Below are 20,271 nucleotides of genomic sequence, written 5' to 3' on the forward strand. Positions count from 1 at the left end.
ATTCTCTCGGCGCTAAGTTTTGGATCAGTGGTTAGACTCTTGTTTATCCCTTTATTCCCAGACTCATCCTGATTCCAAATACATTTCTATTAGCCTATACAATAATTTTTACTAGCTTTCTTCTGGCCTTCTGCATTCTTAATTAAATATTATGTGTTGTATTCCACTAACTTTTACTCAGAGTAGACTAATAACTAATATGGGTCCATTAATTTCAGTGGGACTGCTCTGAGTAAAAACTTAATACAGCTGCCCTGTCATCTGCAGTTGATAAAATGCAAATTGAGCAGATGTGTCTGCAAGTTTATGTACTATAAATGTATAAATCACTTTTGCATAGGGGAGCACAAGAGGATTGGCTTATATTCTTTATGTTAAAATGGGTAACGGTGTTTAAACTTGTGCAGGGAGACTTTTATTTATATTGCATGCCACCGAAGAATTTATTTTTACAAATATTAGTTGTTTAAATCTTAATTTGCATTGTGCCTGTGTGAAGTAGTGATTCGAGCATTGGACAAAGCTCATAGACTTTGAGGTGGGTGAGACATGGCAGTGTGCAGTTTTACAAAGTGGTTGTAAAATTAAATGAAACCCCTCTGAAATGACATTTGAGGTAGTGCTTGTTGTGGAATATTTGTTACAGTACAATGCAAGTATTTTGCACAAATAGAGCATTGCAAAACATAATATTACTACATGTGTTGTGGTGATGACTGGCATTTTGAGCAGAAATAGTCATGCAAATTATTAGGACTCCACTGTCATCTTTTAAATCAGTATTCTTTTTCTAGCATGATTAAACAACTGCTTTGATAGTGACAAGCTCCTGAAGTCTCTAAACATCTATCTTGCTTATATCATTTCCATAGGAAATATGTTTTGCAGTTCCATTTAAACCTGTATTTAAATGAGAAAATGGGGAAAATATATTCATACAAATGAGTTTATAAAATGGGATTACAATTGCATCTGTATACTTTGAGCTTTGTGACTTCTGTTAACTAAAACTGTTCATATGAATGAAGTGCAGTCTAATTTCCTCATTTCCAATGGCTGACTCTGTGCAGTGCTACTCAAGTGCTTAGCACTGCACTTTTGGGAACTAGGAACATAGGATACTGCCTTAACGCTGAGTCAGACCTGATAGCAGCTCTTCAGGATTTCAGCCTGGGCCCTTCTGCATGCAGTTACTTATAACTGAACCACAGCTCTTCTCAAAAATTGTGCGGCTAGGGTGGAACTGAAGCCAAGATGGGGTTTCCAGTTCCATGTTTGTTTGTTAATGCAAATGGACAGAGGCATCTACAGAGGGGAATGAGTAAATATAAATTTCCATCTTACATAAACATATTTGTATATTCCTGCCTCAAGATTCTCCCCCTCCCCACTTGGCACGTTGTTGCATAGGTATGTGTATGAGTGTAAATACTTGGATAGGTGACTGCCTGGAAACCACACGTATGCTACCTTGAGTTCCATGAAGAATGGAGGATAGAAATGCAAGAAAATAAAAAATAAATAAATGGGTGTGTGCTCTGTTGGAGTGGTGCTTTTTCTTAGGGTGCAAGATTTTTTTCCCCAAGAAGAGGAAGTATGTATGCATAGGAAATGCACAAAAATTAGTGGGACAACAGCAGTGAAAGGCAACAAGGAGTGCTGGTGCTAACACGTTTTCATTAAACTAGGAACTGGATTATTTTCAGACTTTGTTTCTGCTCCACTATGCGAAATAAAGTGGGTTTTAATGGATCCTGGATTTTTTTACTTTGTTGTTGTTGTTTAGTCGTTTAGTCGTGTCCGACTCTTCGTGACCCCATGGACCAGAGCACGCCAGGCACTCCTGTCTTCCACCGCCTCCCGCAGTTTGGTCAGGCTCATGTTTGTAGCTTCGAGAACACTATCCAACCATCTCATCCTCTGTCGTCCCCTTTTCCTAGTGCCCTCCATCTTTCCCAACATCAGGGTCTTTTCCAGGGAGTCTTCTCTTCTCATGAGGTGGCCAAAGTACTGGAGCCTCAACTTCACGATCTGTCCTTCCAGTGAGCACTCAGGTCTGATTTCCTTAAGAATGGATGCATTTGATCTTCTTGCAGTCCATGGGACTCTCAAGAGTCTCCTCCAGCACCATAATTCAAAAGCATCAATTCTCCGGCGATCAGCCTTCTTTATGGTCCAGCTCTCACTTCCATACATCACTACTGGGAAAACCATGGCTTTAACTATACGGACCTTTGTTGGTAAGGTGATGTCTCTACTTTTTAAGATGTTGTCTAGATTTGCCATCGCCTTTCTCCCAAGGAGCAGGCGTCTTTTAATTTCGTGACTGCTGTCACCATCTGCAGTGATCATGGAGCCCAAGAACATAAAATCTCTCACTGCCTCCATTTCTTCCCCTTCTATTTGCCAGGAGGTGATGGGACCAGTGGCCATGATCTTCGTTTTTTTGATGTTGAGCTTCAGACCATATTTTGCGCTCTCCTCTTTCACCCTCATTAAAAGGTTCTTTAATTCCTCCTCACTTTCTGCCATCAAGGTTGTGTCATCTGCATATCTGAGGTTGTTGATATTTCTTCCGGCGATCTTAATTCCGGCTTGGGATTCATCCAGCCCAGCCTTTCGCATGATGAATTCTGCATATAAGTTAAATAAGCAGGGGGACAGTATACAGCCTTGTCGTACTCCTTTCCCAATTTTGAACCAATCAGTTGTTCCATATCCAGTTCTAACTGTAGCTTCTTGTCCCACATAGAGATTTCTCAGGAGACAGATGAGGTGATCAGGCACTCCCATTTCTTTAAGAACTTGCCATAGTTTGCTGTGGTCGACACAGTCAAAGGCTTTTGCATAGTCAATGAAGCAGAAGTAGATGTCTTTCTGGAACTCTCTAGCTTTCTCCATAATCCAGCGCATGTTTGCAATTTGGTCTCTGGTTCCTCTGCCTCTTCTAAATCCAGCTTGCACTTCTGGGAGTTCTCGGTCCACATATTGCTTAAGCCTGCCTTGTAGAATTTTAAGCATAACCTTGCTAGCGTGTGAAATGAGTGCAATTGTGCGGTAGTTGGAGCATTCTTTGGCACTTCCCTTCTTTGGGATTGGGATGTAGACTGATCTTCTCCAATCCTCTGGCCACTGCTGAGTTTTCCAAATTTGCTGGCATATTGAGTGTAGCACCTTAACAGCATCATCTTTTAAAATTTTAAATAATTCAGCTGGAATATCATCACTTCCACTGGCCTTGTTATTAGCGATGCTTTCTAAGGCCCATTTGACTTCACTTTCCAGGATGTCTGGCTCAAGGTCAGCCACCACACTACCTGGGGTATATGAGACATCAATTTCTTTCTGGTATAGTTCCTCTGTGTATTCTTGCCACCTCTTCTTGATGTCTTCTGCTTCTGTTAGGTCCTTTCCACTTTTGTCTTTTATTATGGAAATCTTTTTACTTTAGGAATGCTGAAAAAGTAAAGTATGAGATGTCATAACTTTCACTAATGGTCAGCACTTGCTATTTTCACAAGTTACGTTTTGAAGGTGAAAAATGTGTTGTCAAGCTTTTTTTTTTAAGTGGTTCTGAGATTTGTGTTCTGTAACTTAACTTCCTTTCCTTTTAAATACTCTGATATGCCTTCAGGTAGCTGCAAAGTTGCCATACAGTCAGTCTGCTGGTTAGTTTTCATGTGTGATTCCTTGTGCTATAATGTCTGAAGTAGCTTTATTCTTTATGCTTTATTTCATTTGAAGGCAGAATGTTGTATATTGGATAAGATAGAAATGAGCCTATTTATTTGTTCTATTAACACAAACAGATTTTCATAGCTGAAGGCTTATTTGCTTGTTTTACTTCAACTCTTTATGAAGTTATCCCTGTACGTACACACACACACACACACACACACACACACACACACACACACTTAATAGGTAAGAGTACTGAAAGTTTACTCAAAAGCAGCTTACATTCTACCACATGTTTCTTGCATCATACAGAACTTAAATATATATATATAAATGAACACTTTCCATAAGTCAGTTTTACAGTATTCCTTTTGTCAGGCATCTTGTGGTCTTTATTTTTGAAATTGTGCATTTTCACTTCTTCTTATGCTAAATAAAGTCCCAGAGTTGCCCCATACTATAAATTAAACTATTGTTCCATTTTCAGTTATGACATAGCTCAATGTCATGACATAACTCAAAGGTACTTTCATAAAAGTCCTATTTAAAACTGATAACATTTTGCAGTTGTGAGATGAACTGTAAACAATTGGATTCCTAAGCCTTTATGGCATGTGGAATCTATATTTTAACTGAATAGAAAACTTAGCAGTTTATTTGTTGGTCTTTTCTGGCAGTGTGATCACATTTGGTGGTATCTTCATTGCTATTCTCATAATCCAGATTTTGTATACCAATACTAATGTCCGGGTAGATATAAAATCTAGCTAGACAATTGCTAAGGCCAGGCCAAACATACACTTTGTTAAGATGTCCATTTCTACTTTAAGACACAGCATTGATTTCTCCACACCAAACTTTTTCTGTATGTATGAATGTAAAAGGTTGTGTTTGTTAGTATTGTCCTCACCCCAAATCCTACAAATGTTTAGGAATAGGCAGAATTTAGAAAACTACTCCCCATCTTCAACTACATTGGTTCAGTATACTAGTGCTAGACAGAAACTAATATACTTAGTGATTTGTATTTTTAAAGCAGCAGCTATTAACATAATGATTCAGATGCACTAGTAACTTGTTTTAAAGTTGACAAAATGCACTGTCTGTTTCCCATTTTAAGAAGCTGTTTACTCCTGTTTTATAGGTTTATGGGCGTCTGTGTACATCAAGGACAACTGCATGCCCTTACTGAGGTATGACTGTATAAAGTACCAAGCTATTTATCATATGTACTTCCCTTGAACTAGTTGGGTTATCTGTAATTGTCCCTAGAAACATTGTTTCCTTGGAGGTTTTTAAGCAGAGGCTGGGAGGCCACCTGTCATGTATAATTAATTTTCACTGACACATTCCTTATTAGAATCAAGTAGGAGACCAAGTCATTACTTAAGTCATTGCATACTATGCTACTACCACACCTATAGAACTTCTAATATACTCTAGTTCAAATTTTAATATTATTGTAGTTTATATTTAAATTTCACAGCCCTTCCTTGCCAAAGTAGAATATAAGAAAGGATGTGTTAAGAGCATCTCCGGTGTTCAAGTAATTTAATTCCTATGCTGCTTTATAAATTTGAGTGGGATGTCATTTCTGAGCACAATGGAATTAACAGGGAGATGGAAAACAACATTGGTTTCTAACAACCAGGCTTGGTCACAAACTGCAGCTTTTAATCTAAAAGGACATTCTCCAGAAGTCAGAACACACTTGTAGTTTGTTCATCTTGTGCCACATCTAATGTTATTCGTATGAAAGCAAGTATCATTAATTCAGCTACTTGCCTTCAATAATTCAGAGCAGGAATATTATTAATAAGCATATGTAAACTCTATTGCATTAGCACTGGTTGTTTTTATGTTGCTAGTTAAGAAACACCTTGGATTCAAAACAGGTTTTGTTCAACAAAAAAATTGTGCTCATAGAAGTTCTGTGCATGCAACAGAGCTTCCCCTCCCTCTCCTCTGCCTGCCCCCTCATATCACCCCCAGTGTTGCACTGGAGGGTTGAGAAAACCCTCGGAGCAGATATGGGGTATGTGCGGCAGGAGGAAAGGGAGAGGAAGTTCTTATGAACTAGTTGAAGCTGTCCCACGTGCACAAGTATTTAGATAGATACAACCCAAGATAGTTAAAGGAATGCTGTATCTTTTCTTTCAATTCCTGCTTAGGTGAGACACAGATTCATTTTGAATGAATTTTGAATGCAGAACTAGAGATCTAAAAGGATTAGATCTAGCATCTAGCATAAGATTAGCACATGAACATAGTTTCAAGTGTCCAAGATTTCACATCTGTTCTTTGAGCTGGAGTCTTCTGGAAAATATTATATGTGGATTCTGTTGATGCCCTTCACTCAAGCAACAAAGATATCAAGGAAGTGTAGCAAACTTGCTAAAGGAATTCTGAAACTGAATAATGCATCTTTGCACTGTTGCAGATTTGTGTTCTGTAGAAGCGCAGAATGGCTATACATCAAGTATTACAGGCTGCTTTCTCACATGTCTGCTTGAGAGTCTGTACATATTAAAGATTTTGAGGTTATGTGCTTATGTTTGAAGGAAGTTAGCACATCTGGTTCTTTAAGGGAAGGGAGGGAGGACTGACACCAGTGAGCCTTATTTTGAATTGCTTGCTTTAGAAATTAGTTTTCTAGCAAACCAAGCACATATGTTGCCATCCTGCACTACTACAGAGCACCAAATTCTCAGCTGGATGTAGAGCAACTGCAGTAATACGTTTCCAAAAACATTAATGTGGAATTAGTTGAATGAAAGCCTGAATGAAGGACAGGTGAGGGAGAGGCTATTCCTTTCAGTTATTTTCTGATCAATATGAACACACCCACCCTCCCAGTCTGCTTGTTTAAACCTGGAGCCACACTATTAGACAGTGAATAGAGACTGGTTTTAACAGAAGAGGGGTATGTGGGTGAAGAATATAGATCTCTCCCTTCCCCCTTTCCCACTTACTTCCATATTGTCCTTCTTCCCAAGGCTTTTCAACAGCTGAGTTCAGATTGCAAGAAGGGTCAAACAGCTTTTGCATGCATGCCATCTGCTCGTGGGATCATATACCTCCCCTCACTCCCTCTTCCTAAATGATTGGGACAAATCTGGATTAAACACTGATCTACTGTTACCATGTCTAGTTTGTCACTTAGTTTATCACCACTCGAGACAGAAAACTACAAAAGCTATGTTTGAACCATTGAACCAGCAATACCACTTCCTATGTGCATGCTCTATTAAGCTGAAAATCCCACTTGTCTCAGTGGTTACAGAACTTCTGCAAAATCAGAAATTAGAGAAGGATGCTAAGACAGTAAGGATAGTCACAGCCCACTGATTCTGTAAACTATATTGCACCTGGAGGCATCGAAGTGTGATTGCAATGAATTCTGTGGCATTGTTTTGAGTGGACTCCATCCCCTGTGGTTAACCATTCTCCCATTTGATCTTTTGTTCTTAATGATGCTTTACAGATGTTACGCTTTGAGAATATTCAATAGGAAATGCTTCCTATGCCCTCCAAATCCAGCAGTTGTTTTCTGTCTATAGTCCTTGCAGACCATTGTGCAAGGAGGGTAGGGCACTTAATGCATATATACAAACTAGAAGCAAATGTGTAACTTATTGGGACAGAGTGTACATGCTTCTGGAGAGAAGTTTGCACCTGCTTTGCTTTTCTGAGATTTTTAGCACTTCAATAGCTAAGCCAAGCTTTTACTTGGCATCCAAACCAGGATTGTGGTTAAGGTCTTAGCTGCCTCACCAAGCTAAAAAGTCCAGGGAGGAGCAATGTAGATTCTCCAGTGGGGAATATTGTCTTTTTCATGTGCTTGAAAAATTGATAGAATTTATTTGGCTGCAGTTTGCTTCTGTTAGTTGTGGGGAATGGTGAAATTGAGGAGACTCTTCGCTTTTCACCTAGAGATTGTCTTCCTATAGTTTGAAGGCCAAAGAGAAAGTCAAAGTTGATAATTTTTGTCAAATTTCTTACTTTTTTGCTCTCCATAGAACACCACAACGGTGGCTCAGGAGCTCTTGTAAAGAAAGGGTTATATCTGTAGGAGTAGGGTATGGGTGGTGAAATTGATCCACTGACGGGTGGTGATTGCAAGCTACATTCTGCAAGGATAAGCTGCACAGTTGAGTTCCCCACGGGGAACTATGTTGTGCATCTAATTGAACTGTGACTCTACCTGCTCCACACGTAACATCAGAAGTGGATTAGATAGGTGTAATTTGGGGAAAACAGCCTCACAGACCAAATGTGACCCATGCTGGGCCAAATTTGGACCATAGGCCAGAGGTTCACATCCTTGTAGACAGGGGTAGGTACTCTTGTTAAGGGGAGAGTGACTCTTCCTCTAGTTGGGAACAAGAGGTGCCCATTGCAAGGGAAGGGTTGGCTCCTTTAAATTTCACCAGCAATTACTTTAGTAAAGGTGTAGATGAAGTTTATCCTAAGCATAGTTATCCCTTCTGTATAAAGTCTATTCTGTGACAGCTGCATATTGCTTAATTAGCACTGCATATTGCTTAATTGGCTAGAGCTTGCATAGTATCTGCAAAAGTAAATAAAAAATGCTTATTGTTGTATGGAAGCACTTTTTGATACAAATAAGTCATGTTGCAGTTAGCCATGTGGCTGTACTTTGGCATGAAATAACTCTTTGGCTTGGAAGCTGTTCTTCAGCAATTCAAGTATTCACTTGTAAACTCTCTTGAGGTCTTAATGCATATTTCATGTAGTTATTTTTAGTAACTGCCAAGGCCTTTGAGAAACTTGAACTGAGTTTGGCACTTAGTCTGCACAAATAAAAGATATTTTGTTACTTTATAAGCGTAACTTTTCCTTGTATTTTATACAAAGAATAATTTGCCTTGACATTTCATAATACTCTCCAATTTAAATGCATTAATTTGTAATTATAACAAATTAAATTGGAGCTATTTTCATTTTTAAAAAGCATTGTTAAAATATTATTTTCTCATATTAAATATTTGGAACTTAATCTGGCTGAGGAACCATAATTCTCAGTGAAATTCTAAAAATTCAGGCCATCTCTGCTTCATCAGCATTTTCACAGGTAGACAATAGACTGAAATGGCTTAATTCACATGTTGCATTAAACTGGTTTAAAAGAAACTGTGGTTTAACGTGAATGTACAGGGTGCTAGTGCATCCTGTTTAAAAGTTATTGCTCCTCCCCTGCTCCTACTGCACCATCAGGAAACAAGGCAGAATCTGGCTTATCATGAGTCAGGGGCTCATGACTTGTTTACCTTAAACAAACCATGTGCAGGAAACCAAGGACAAACCAGTTAAATGTTTTTAAGTACAGTCCTTGAGCTTGTGTGCTTCCTCCTTTCCCCTTCTTCCCTTCACACATGGCAGTTGAATACTTCATTTTATCCCATGCTTAATGAAGATGGGTGATTACTTTGTTGCAGTGAGAAATAGCCATGCTACTGTTTGCCCCACCCTCCTTTTTCAAAGCTGGGGTGATGGTACTTTCCGGCTGTTAAGCCTTATAATGAGAATTTGTAGAGGAACTGAAACTGATTACACTCAGGATTTATGTGTGGAAGCCTCAGGTTCATTTCACTTCCACTGGTGGTTCAGTTGAGACAAGTTGTCACCCAGCAGGCTTCCCTTTCTATTCCTATGTCACAGAAATAATGGCAAACTATGGCTAGCGAATATGAAGTGGAGGAGGAAGTTGCATGTGAGAAGGAGGGGCAGAGGAGGCATACAAACATTTGGGTGACTTGTCTTCCCCACTGTGGCATGTGTTTTTAGTTTAATTTTCTGAAATTCTTAGTTTATGGTCATCAGGTGCTAATCTTAAGCCCCAGTTCACTGATCCAGTTGTTACTGCTCAGCCTAGGAAACTAAATTCTATTGCACTTTTGCAGACTTGATTACTAGTCACTAAACTCACTGTACCCCAATATCAGATTGCATAGAATAACCTCAGTATAAATTGGATGGTATGAGGATATAGCTCATGGTGCCCAGCATCCATTTCTTGTAGTTGCAAAAGTGTTCCTTCATCTGTGGAAATGTCTTCTGATTTCTGTAAGCTTACAGCCAGATCCACACATAGGCTTTTCCACATACATAGGAGGGATCATGTGGAAACAATTAAGTGACCAGGTCCTTCACAGTCCTTAGTGTTGCTGTACTTCTTGCTGTGCTAAAACTGTTTCTCCAACTGGAGCTGCATCTTATTGCATAAGGATACAGCATACAGATTTATAAATTCATCATCTGTTCTATTTCTTTCTTTCTCTTACTTGAATAGATATATATTAAAAGAGATTTTATGGTAGAATTCACTTTAAGAATGCAGCCAAGCTTTTGTAGCATTTCTATGAGTAGGTTTGTACAGGCTTTATTTTACAACTAAATATAAGTTCCATGTACTGCTTCTCTGCAGTATAGGGGAAAGGCCTGTAGTTAGTTGCCTGCAAACTTAAGATCAGATTGTTGGAAGAAATTGTGAAGCTCAGGACAAAAATAATTGCAGAATATGTGCAAACACTTATTCTTGTCCCTGTCTGGCGTTTCCGTGGGCTCTGGCTGCCATCACTGGTGTTGTTGCACCAGAAGCGATTTAGTCATGCTGGCCACATGACCCGGAAGGCTGTCTGTGGGCAAACGCTGGCTCCCTTGGCCTGAAAGCGAGATGAGTGCCGTACCCCATAGTCGCCTTTGACTGGACTTAACCACCCAGGGGTACTTTACTGTTACCTACAAATTTCTCTAATCCCAAATTCTCTAATACTTTCCTACAACCCACAGTTTCACAGGACCATACAACAACTTTGCAAACACTCAGAAGTAAAAACATCAGAATCAATAATTTAGATCTACATGAATTTGTATTGCTGCTTAAAGTATATTCTATCAAGGATTGTGAAGAAAGGAAACAACATTCAGCTGAGTTCCAACAACACACCCAGTAGGCCTTTCCTTCCCATCTAGCTCTTCAAGGGCAAACTTGTATTTTTAATGGAATTTGAATTGTTGGCATACTTGGAGTACAAATATTCCCAGCCTTCAGTCCTGAGCTGCCACTCTTGATGTACTTAACCCTTGTTCCAGTTGGAAAAAAAGTCCTCTGTTACTTGCAAAGCCACAGTTTGTTTTGTACATAGTGGGAGCAAAAGCTGTCACATCATTACACTTTTTTACTTTACTCCCCCCCCCCCCTTGCTTAGAAGGCTATTCCAAATATATAATTAGGTGGAGCCTTATCCCTATTTTGAAGAGTTGGATTAATTTGGTTTTAAGTATTGTAGAATTGTAATTGCATTTGTACACACAATGAATTTTTAGGCCCAACTGTTAAAGCAGTGCTTATCTTGTAGCATCAGCTGGAGCAAGTCCCCATAGGATAGTTAATTTATCTGAAATGGCAGACATTCAGAGCATGCATATTTGAAATTGCAAAGACCACATCTTCCAGTACTCGCATTGGGACTGATAACTTGTTGGGAGGAGGAAGGTGGAATAGCTTGGTAATAGAGATCCTTTCACCTGAGATTCTTGACTATGGGAGCCTGTGGGGCTGGTGAAATGAGCCGTAGTCCTACTATGTAAAGAGAAATGAGCAAAGTGTTATAATTCCTCCTGGGGAAGATTTATTCAGATCTATGGTACCAAATGTTTGAGGAGACTGGATCTTGCCTTTTTTATGTGCTAACTGCATCAACAGATGAGATTAAGTTACAGTTACAATAGACAAAGTACTCTGAAGCCAAACAGGCAATCAGCATGAAATTGGACACGTTTGCACCATTATAGCCCTTTCACTATTAAAGGTCTTTCTTAATTAAACCTTCATTAATGATTTGTAGTCAGATATTTCCAGTATCTGCATACAGGACAACTCCATGCTTTACATGCCAAGTTCATTTTGCTGTGGCGACATAGCATTCAATAAACAAGAGGGTGATATCCACTGATCCACCAGTGGCATGTTACAGTTTGTGGAATGGATTCCTGCTCCCATTGCAACCCTCTGTGCATGCTGCAACTCTGTTATGGTGGCTGAGCTGTGGCAGGTGCAGGGGGTTGGAAAGAGGAAGTCCAGTTGCATGAGTGGAGGTCCAATTCTGTGACGTTGACTATTGCCCATACAGAAGAAAAAAGAGTGATTGTGATAAAAGTGCAATGTGCTAATATACTTGTAAGCTGAATTCAAAAATGGGTAATACTAAAATACCTGGTAAGCCCAGTTTAATTATTGTCTGCAGTATAGACACAGCAAACTAATCAGTGGTTTGTTCCAAATCAATTTATGAATTGCTTCATGCAGGAAAAAGTCCCACAGTGATTTACAACACTATGCAGTTTATACACAATAAAAAGCCATTGGAACAAAACAAATATGAAAAGTGTAAATTCACAAAAACCACCCAGCAATATAAAAATAATCAGCCCACATTCATAGGAATGAACACTAAAAATAAATAACCACAATTCAGACTATTGGAACTCTTTCCAAATGCTTGTGAGAATAAAAATGTTTTTGGCTGGAACTGTGAAGGTGACAAAGTCAGTGCCAAGGAAGCATCTCGGGAAAGGACTATCCATTATTTGTGGGTAGCTTCTCTTGTTGACACCCTCTGAATATCTGTTGGAGGGGGCACACAGAAGGACCTCAGATATTGATTTCACCTTCATGTGAGGAAAAGCAGTCCTTGAAGTGCTGGCGTTCATAGCCACCCAAGACTTTATATGTCAAGATTAGCACTTTGAATTGGGCTCAGGAAAAAAATATTGATAGTCAGCACAAGCTAGCCAGAACTGAATTTATATGTTCAGGCCAGCTAGTCCTGGTCAGTCTGACTACCACATTCTGCACTAGCTGCAGTTACTGAATAGTCTTCAAAGGTATTTCAACATAAAACATAATGCAGTAATCTATCCTATTACCTATCCTATTACCACATCACTCAAGCCAGGCTATCTGTATCCAGATAGGAAGGCTGCTGGACCACCAGCCATAGCTGTTAAAAGGCACTTGGCGGCATGGAGCCCACTTGTTCCTTCATTGACAATGGAGGATACAGGAGTACCTCCCAGGTTTGCACACCTGTTTCTTCAATGGGATTCTGACCCACCTGGACGGGGGAAGGCTACCTACTGACTGTGCATATCTCTTGTCTGAGTTGAGCTTCAGTTTGTTGTTGCTCACCAATTCCATTATCAAGGCCAGGCACTGGTTCAGCACATCTGCCACGACACCTCTCAGTCCTTCAAACAATGATATGCAGGAGACAAAACAATACTGAACTGTGAAGGACAATATGTTCTGAGAAAAATATGAAGGAAGTACTGCTTGTGCAAAGGAGGCTCTTTGAGAATGACGGTTGGACATTATGTAGCAGGACGGTGATCTCCTGCAGCTTAGTACCATGTAAAGAGGTGTGGTGCATTGCAAGAAGACCTGACATCAGTATTGCTCCAAAACTGCAGATTCTCACACCAGGGAATCTGCGAACAACTGTGATTTGCAAAGTAGATACTGTAGCTCAGTTGTTTTAACTATCAAAAAAGTATGCCACTATTTCCATCCCAAAACATTTGCATGGTTCCATAGAGTGCTGGATGAAGCAAGCAGGAGAGCCATAGCTCAGTGACAGAGCATCTGCTTTGCATGCAGAAGGTCCCAAGTTCAATCCCTGGCATTTCCGGGTAGGACTGGGAATGCCCCTGTCTGAAATCCTAGAGTGCTACTGCCAGTCAGTGTAGAACACGGTGGGGAACCTCAGGCCTGGAGGCCGAATCTGAACCTCCGGAGCCTTTTCTAGTCAGCCATTGAGATTTTCCCAAGGTCACACCCCTCACTGTAGTGCTCCACAGCCGCCTCAAGTGCTCTTGCCTGGCACAAATCTATCCTTGAGCTATGACAATGATTCTTGTTTTCTTGAATGGTAGATGGACTGTGTGTGTGTCTCTCTCTCTCTGTGTGTGTGTGTGTGAGAGAGAGAGAGAGAGACTGAGACTGACTGACTGACTTCTGATGTTTGTGTGGTTGAACGAAGGTAAAGATTCATATCCATTGCTGCACCCAGTTCTTGCCACTGGCCCTATGCACCACTATCATGTGGCCCGCAGAAGGTTGTCAGTGAAAGTATCTGCCTGGCAAATGTTCTAGATGGGCTGATGGGTCTCCCTCAATAAAAGGCGGCTTCCTTTGTTCCTCAGCAAGTTGCTGCATTACTGGATGACTCATAAATTGAATAAAATTAATAGAATTTAAATAATGACTTGACAAACAGAATACAGCAGAGTGCGTGCAAGAATGTTATCTCGTACCATCAGAATATATTTCCTACATGTATGTTCATGGGCATCTCTCTTTTAATTATGGCAGTAACCATGCAGGCACAGTGGATCCTGGAAGACTAATTTTTGCTGCATCAGAAACTTGTATTTGCCTGGGGCAGATAACTGTTGCTTCCAAAGGGCAATCTGCGTTAATATGCACAATTAATTTGCTTGTAGTGGAAATCGCTACATAAACTAGTCCTGGTCCACAAGTGGTAAACAACTGCACTTTTTTGTGAGGTGGCCTTGAACTCTCCTGGCATAATACGTTGAGAAACTTGAGCTGGCTCCTAAAATCTGGGCCAAGTAGTTTGGCATCTAGCCAAGGAACACTTCGTTTTGATCCTCTTTAGATCCTCAAGTATTCTGGACAGCTAGAAATTAACAGTTCTTTGATTTGTAGCTCAGTGGATGATACAATTGCTGGGTCACTGGTTTGTGTTAAAGTAATCCCACTTGGATATAAATTTTTGGTCTCATTGTATTTAAAGAGGGGTGCAAATATAGAATGAATGTTGTATATTTATTCTTTGTGCACATGAATTTCTTCAGCTCTTGCAGTTTAACAAGTGGGACTTATTTGATAGTACTTCTCCACAAGCCTGAAGTCTGGGCTGACTTGCAGAAATATTGCATTACAGTGTGTGGTGTTTAGCAGTTAGAAATCTACTACATGAGAACTCTTTTTATAGTAGAAATACAGGGAGAGAGGAGAACCTTGAATTACTTCATGCCACCACCTGCTGGCAAAAACTAACCATGTTCATTGAAATCTAGGATGATGTCTCAGTTATCAGTTGTTTTGTCTGCACTACCTCTTTCCAGTTGTCATTTCCTCCTCTTTTGGTGTATGCTGTGCTTTAGGGAAGGGTCATAGCTCAGTAGCAGAGCACATGTGTTGCATGCTAAAGGGCCCAGGTTCAATCCCTGGCTTGTCTAGGTGGGGCTGAGAATGTCCCTTGGCTGAGATGATGGATTTTTCGGAGCTAGCCGACCTGACTGGAAGAATCCGTGACCAGAAGGAGGAGGATTACCAGGAAGAATTGACGAAATTTAAAGACTATTTAGTTAAATATGTTAAGTTAAATTAATTGGAAAAGCTTGCAAATACCAGATAGGCTTAGGTGATAAATTAATGTGATAAATTAATATGTTGAAATTTAGATTGGGAAAGAAAGAAAGATGTTAAGTGACTAAGTTAATTTTATGAGAATATAGGTTTTGGAAAACCTTTAAAATGATATACACTGAAATTCAACCAAGGGGATACGAGGAAGTCGCTTAACAATGTTAATAAGATTAGTTTTAATAAGGTTAGGATTTATGTTTGATTGTTTATTTGTTTGTTTGTGGAAAATTTTGTGGAAAACTATTTTTAAAAATTTGGGGGGGAAAGAGAATGTCCCTTGGCTGAAACCCTGGAGAATCACTGACAGTGAGTGTTAACAATACTGAGCTAGATGGACCAAAGGTCTGGCTCAGCCTTGACAGCTTCCTGTGCATTCATGAAAAAGGGGTCAAGAAGGTGGTTTCTAAACATATCCCAAGTGGGGTCCCTAAGACTGTTGGATGGCACTTTGTATGCCTCCTACCAGCAACTGAGGCAGCCTAGCTTGTGCCAAACATATTGCTCTGCTTTCCTTTGGACCACATCAGTGAGGCCAAGCGGAGGGTCTTGTCCGTCTGGGCAGCTCAGGACCTCCATACACACTGGAAAGTTACTTCGGTACTGCTAACACAGCAGTTTGTCTTCACTCCTGGACGCACACTCCATTGTCTCTCGAGATAGATGGATGCCAACAAGGAGGATGTCCAGGAGTTATTGGGGATGCATTCACCTACCAATCTTAAAGTTAATAGATTATTTACTTTTATGATTGTTTGGTTTGAGTTAGTATATCATTAGTACAGTTGGAGGAACTTACATTTGCCCCACTAAATCCAAGAAGAAATTCCTCGTCTGTCTGTACTTTGAAGTACAGACAGTTTAACTGTTGTTCTTTTCTTTTCTTTTTAATTGGTTTTTTAATATTTTCAGTATATCAACTGTGGTAACCTAGAACAGCTGCTGGATGGTAATCAACACCTGCCTTGGACAGTAAGGGTGAAGCTGGCACTGGACATTGCTCTGGGACTCACTTACCTTCACTTTAAAGGCATTTTCCATCGGGATCTGACATCCAAGGTACTATGCGTCCCTATCAAATGAAACCATTTGGCAATAGATGTGTATTACTTAGCGGACTACAAACAATCTTGCGTAGTTTTACTTTTCTCCAGCCCCACTCAGTGCCTCAAACTGTAAAACTGTTACGTAAAATGTCACTTTAAAAGATTGTGAGAAAACACTGAAAACATAGTTTAGTGGATTAAACTTTCCCAGAACAACTCATGTTGTGTAGATGTCTGAGAAGAAACTAACCTGAAGTAGAGGTCACAAATAAATGAGTTAGGATTATGTTCCTGGGAAGGTGGTTGCACAACTTCTTTAATTTGTTCGCAGCAAGTTATTCAAACTTCTAGTTCCCAAAGCCTAGAGATCCAGCTGCTACACATTTTATAATATAAAACTACAAAAAGATGCAGGCATACAGACTTGTTTCTATGTCCCACCCTACCTTCCTAAAGGTTTATTGCTGTATATTTATATGTTCCCCATAACTTCAGATACATTCAACATTGTTCTACAGGTGACCTAAACTGCTACAGAGCAACACTTAGCTGGTAGTAGTTTTACTCCAGCAACTGTTCAACTGATGGATAAAACATGGCTACAAATAATTGCATAAACTTTGCTTTTCAAGATGCCGTGTCATTACAACTATTTAACATTGTAGCTAGTAATATGAAAATCATTTCTTTCCTTATAAATGTCCCATTGTAATTGCAAACTGGTGAGGAAAGCAATCAGAAATTTATCACCTTGACGATTATCTGTTGTTTTGGCACTAATTCATAAACAACACTATTATAAACAGCTAATGATTAAAAAATAGTGATAGTGGTTTTTTAAATGTGCCATAGGTAAAATGCCGAGTTACGATGAAGGTTCTCATGCCAAAACTGCAAATGACCAGCTGGGATGCACTTTAATAGTCTGCCAACTCTGGGGAGATGGGACAGAATGGAATAAAGAGTTACTGTCTCTGTTCTTGGGAAGTAAAGCATCCCAAATGCCGCATCTTCTGTTTATATGAGTATTTCCAGACTTCAGTATACTGATTTTTGTAACTGAACTGTGGTCTTTTAGAAACTAATTCAAATAGAGGGCAAATATTAACAGGTGGTATACTTATGGCTGAAGAGTTGTGTGAGCCTTGAAAGTAATTAGCTTATGCCTGAAACACTAAGATGAGAAGCTTTAGTACAACAGCACTTAGGCTGCATTGATATCACTTAATAGTGTAAAATTGTTTGGTGTTACAATGTTGGTGAGCAAATCATAATTCCTGTTAGTGTTGCCTGTGGTTTCACTCTATCATACTATTTAAGTGATTGAGATACAAACGATGAATTATCCCGTTTGAATCAGCCCTGAACTCACTAGGTAGCCTTAAAAAAGTCACACCCTCTCAATGTCGACCCCTCTCCCCATTTGTACTATGATGATATCTACCTTTATAGATAGTTAGAATTACAACAGTATAATGTATTCATATGTGCAACCTTTTTGAATCCTTTAAATCGGGGGCAGGGAAGCTTTAGCAGCTGCTGGGCCATTTTGGCAGCTCCCCCATCCCCTGCAGACCAATTTGACAGCTGGGTGGAGCTGTCCACTCAAATTACCAAATTACCTGACTTCAACATGACATCAGATGACGCAGAGTAATTATTTTCCTTTGTCGCCATGGCTTGAGCCATGCCAGTAGATTAAAATCATTTGAATCACCAGCTTGATCCAATCCTCACTTGCCAATGAACAACTGGGAGCACACTCCAAATCATTTGTTGGCTGCTGTGTCTCTCTACCTGCTGCATACTTGACATCACAGGTATGGGGTATAGAATCATAGAATTGTAAAGTTGGAAGGGACCCCGCGGGCAATCTGTTCCAACCCTCTGAGAGGCAGGAATCTCACCTTGCAATCCCCCATCCACTTTGAAACCAAAGCAGACCTGCTTAGCTTTGCAAATGTACCAGCAGTTCTATTTCCTGGCAGAAAGCCCCATTTAATTCAATTGGATTTTCTTCTGGTAGGTGTGGTTAGGATTGCACTGCAAACCTCCTTTGCCAATATCTATCTGACTTGTTTGTGTTTTGTAGGTAGGATCCCAAGAGGTTTTATATTTAAGCCCAGCAAAGCCCGTAATGGTTGAACATCTTTATCAGTATCACAAAGGACTTGTGTAGAACAGCTAAAATATTTGCATTTCTTCTTTGCTTTTAAACACAGCCTGGGAGGCCTTCTGTGAAGCAGAGGGTCCAGTTCTTTTCCTCATTTGAAAAATAGTAGCATTTTTGCTCGTATGCTTTCCAACCAGATGCACATGCATGAAGCTTACAAGGAGAGACAGACAGCTCAGGGTTTTTTGAGGAAAACATCCTCGTGGACCATTTTGGGATCCTTATTAGACTAACGACCAAAGGTTCTTCCCTGCACTCTGGTCTAAATGCAAAATATATTGAGAACACTGTGGAGAATGAGGAGTAGATTTCCATGTTGCCATTATGCTTCTTGAAAAGTTTTCAAGATTTTCAAGTTTGACAAGCCAGAGTAGTACAAAAGTTCCATAATCCTAAAATTAAAAATCCTAAAATAGAAATACCAATGTTACTTAAATGGTAACAATTCTACTCAGCTTTTTTTTTTATGCTAGCCTTTTTCCTACCTTCCTTTGATTTATGGAATTGCTATTTAAGCTAGTGAACTTTATATTTGGATTTAGATAATTTGCTTGTAAAACCTTCAAGTTGGCAGAAAGGAATAATGAAAAAGGATGAGAAGCAGGAGTCAATGAGTTGGTGTGAGGATGCATTTCTTACCTGTTAATGTTTTTAGATAAATCTGTTTGTCTGAGACAAAATTTTACAGTGCATAATTGTCTGAACTCTCTCTTATTTATATATATATATATATATAGAGAGAGAGAGAGAGAGAGAGAGACTTTATATCACACTTTTCAGCATAAATTGCGTCTCTTAAATGACTTCATTTAGCAGACATGGATTTCTTTAGCAATACTGTAAAAGTTGTATGTAACCATTAAGACAGTGGCAGGATTATATTGTCCCATTTGGTTGTTTTAGCTAATGTGAAGGAAACTGTGGTAACATGCCTGAATATAAAGCAATCCTTCTTTGCTTTCCGCAGCACACAAAAAATTAATGGAAACTGCATTGGGCCTGAACAAGCTATTGCTAGTGGATATCTTTTCTTATGTGAGAAGAAAATAAATGTTGAACTTCCTTAGCAGGATTACACCGTGCAAAGCAGATGTTAAGCTCTCTCAACACACAAAAGGAGCTTTATGTTCACTCACATCTGTTTATGTGTAAACATTTGTTAACTCTTTGGAGCTCAGTTTCAGCTTCTTTAAGTGAAGATTTCAGCCTAAGGAATAACTCAGGTTGTATAAACTTCCAGAATCGTATCTCTGGGGAAGTCTCCACAGAGAGATTTGATCATGTATTATTGGACTTTTTTATACATGCAATGTAGCAATATATTCCACAGAATTTGAATCTGCATAACGAGGGGCCGTAGCTCAGTGGCAGAGTGCAATATTTGCATACAGAATATTCCATGTTCAATCCTTGGCACCTCCAGCCTGTGAAAAGCCTCTGTGCAAGACCAGTCAGGGTAGAGAGTACTGGGCTAGATAAATAGAGCAGTGCTAGTCCCACCCACCATGTTTCAGATGGTGATGGGTGATTGGACATACAAAAAGCGCCTCTTTCATTGACTTCAGTGGACGGGCAAGATTCAAGTAGGGCAGATGGCAGTCCTTTAAATATCCTGGGCTGAAACATATAGGCTTTTAAAGACAATGACTTTGAATTTTGCCTGAAAACAGTATGGTAGCAAACCTGATTTTTCCCCCCTCAAAGGGAATACAATTCCATCCAAAACCTATTACTAGACTGTCACTCCTTACTAACCAAGAACACTCCTGATTGTTCAGATTAAATTCATTCTAAATACTTTTTTTCAGGGATGTTATAGTGACAGTAAGTATTCCGAGTAAATGTCACCATTGGTTCCCAGTCTGATTGCCTTCTCTTTATCAAAATAAATATAATTA

The 20,271-nt window shown here is 39.6% G+C and overlaps 1 protein-coding gene across 3 annotated transcripts in view; it reads left to right on the top strand.

The window, feature by feature from the left end:
* Positions 1–20,271, top strand: part of TESK2 (testis associated actin remodelling kinase 2) — a 53,764-nt gene that overhangs the window by 18,424 nt on the left and 15,069 nt on the right. For all 3 annotated transcript variants that reach the window (XM_028733658.2, XM_028733659.2, XM_028733663.2), the window contains 2 exons: positions 4,823–4,871; positions 16,067–16,213. In XM_028733658.2, the coding sequence (XP_028589491.2) occupies positions 4,823–4,871; positions 16,067–16,213 (196 nt within the window). The remainder of the gene's footprint in view (positions 1–4,822; positions 4,872–16,066; positions 16,214–20,271) is intronic.

The sequence above is a fragment of the Podarcis muralis genome, chromosome 5 (assembly GCF_964188315.1).
Source record: "Podarcis muralis chromosome 5, rPodMur119.hap1.1, whole genome shotgun sequence".
Lineage (NCBI taxonomy): Eukaryota > Metazoa > Chordata > Lepidosauria > Squamata > Lacertidae > Podarcis > Podarcis muralis.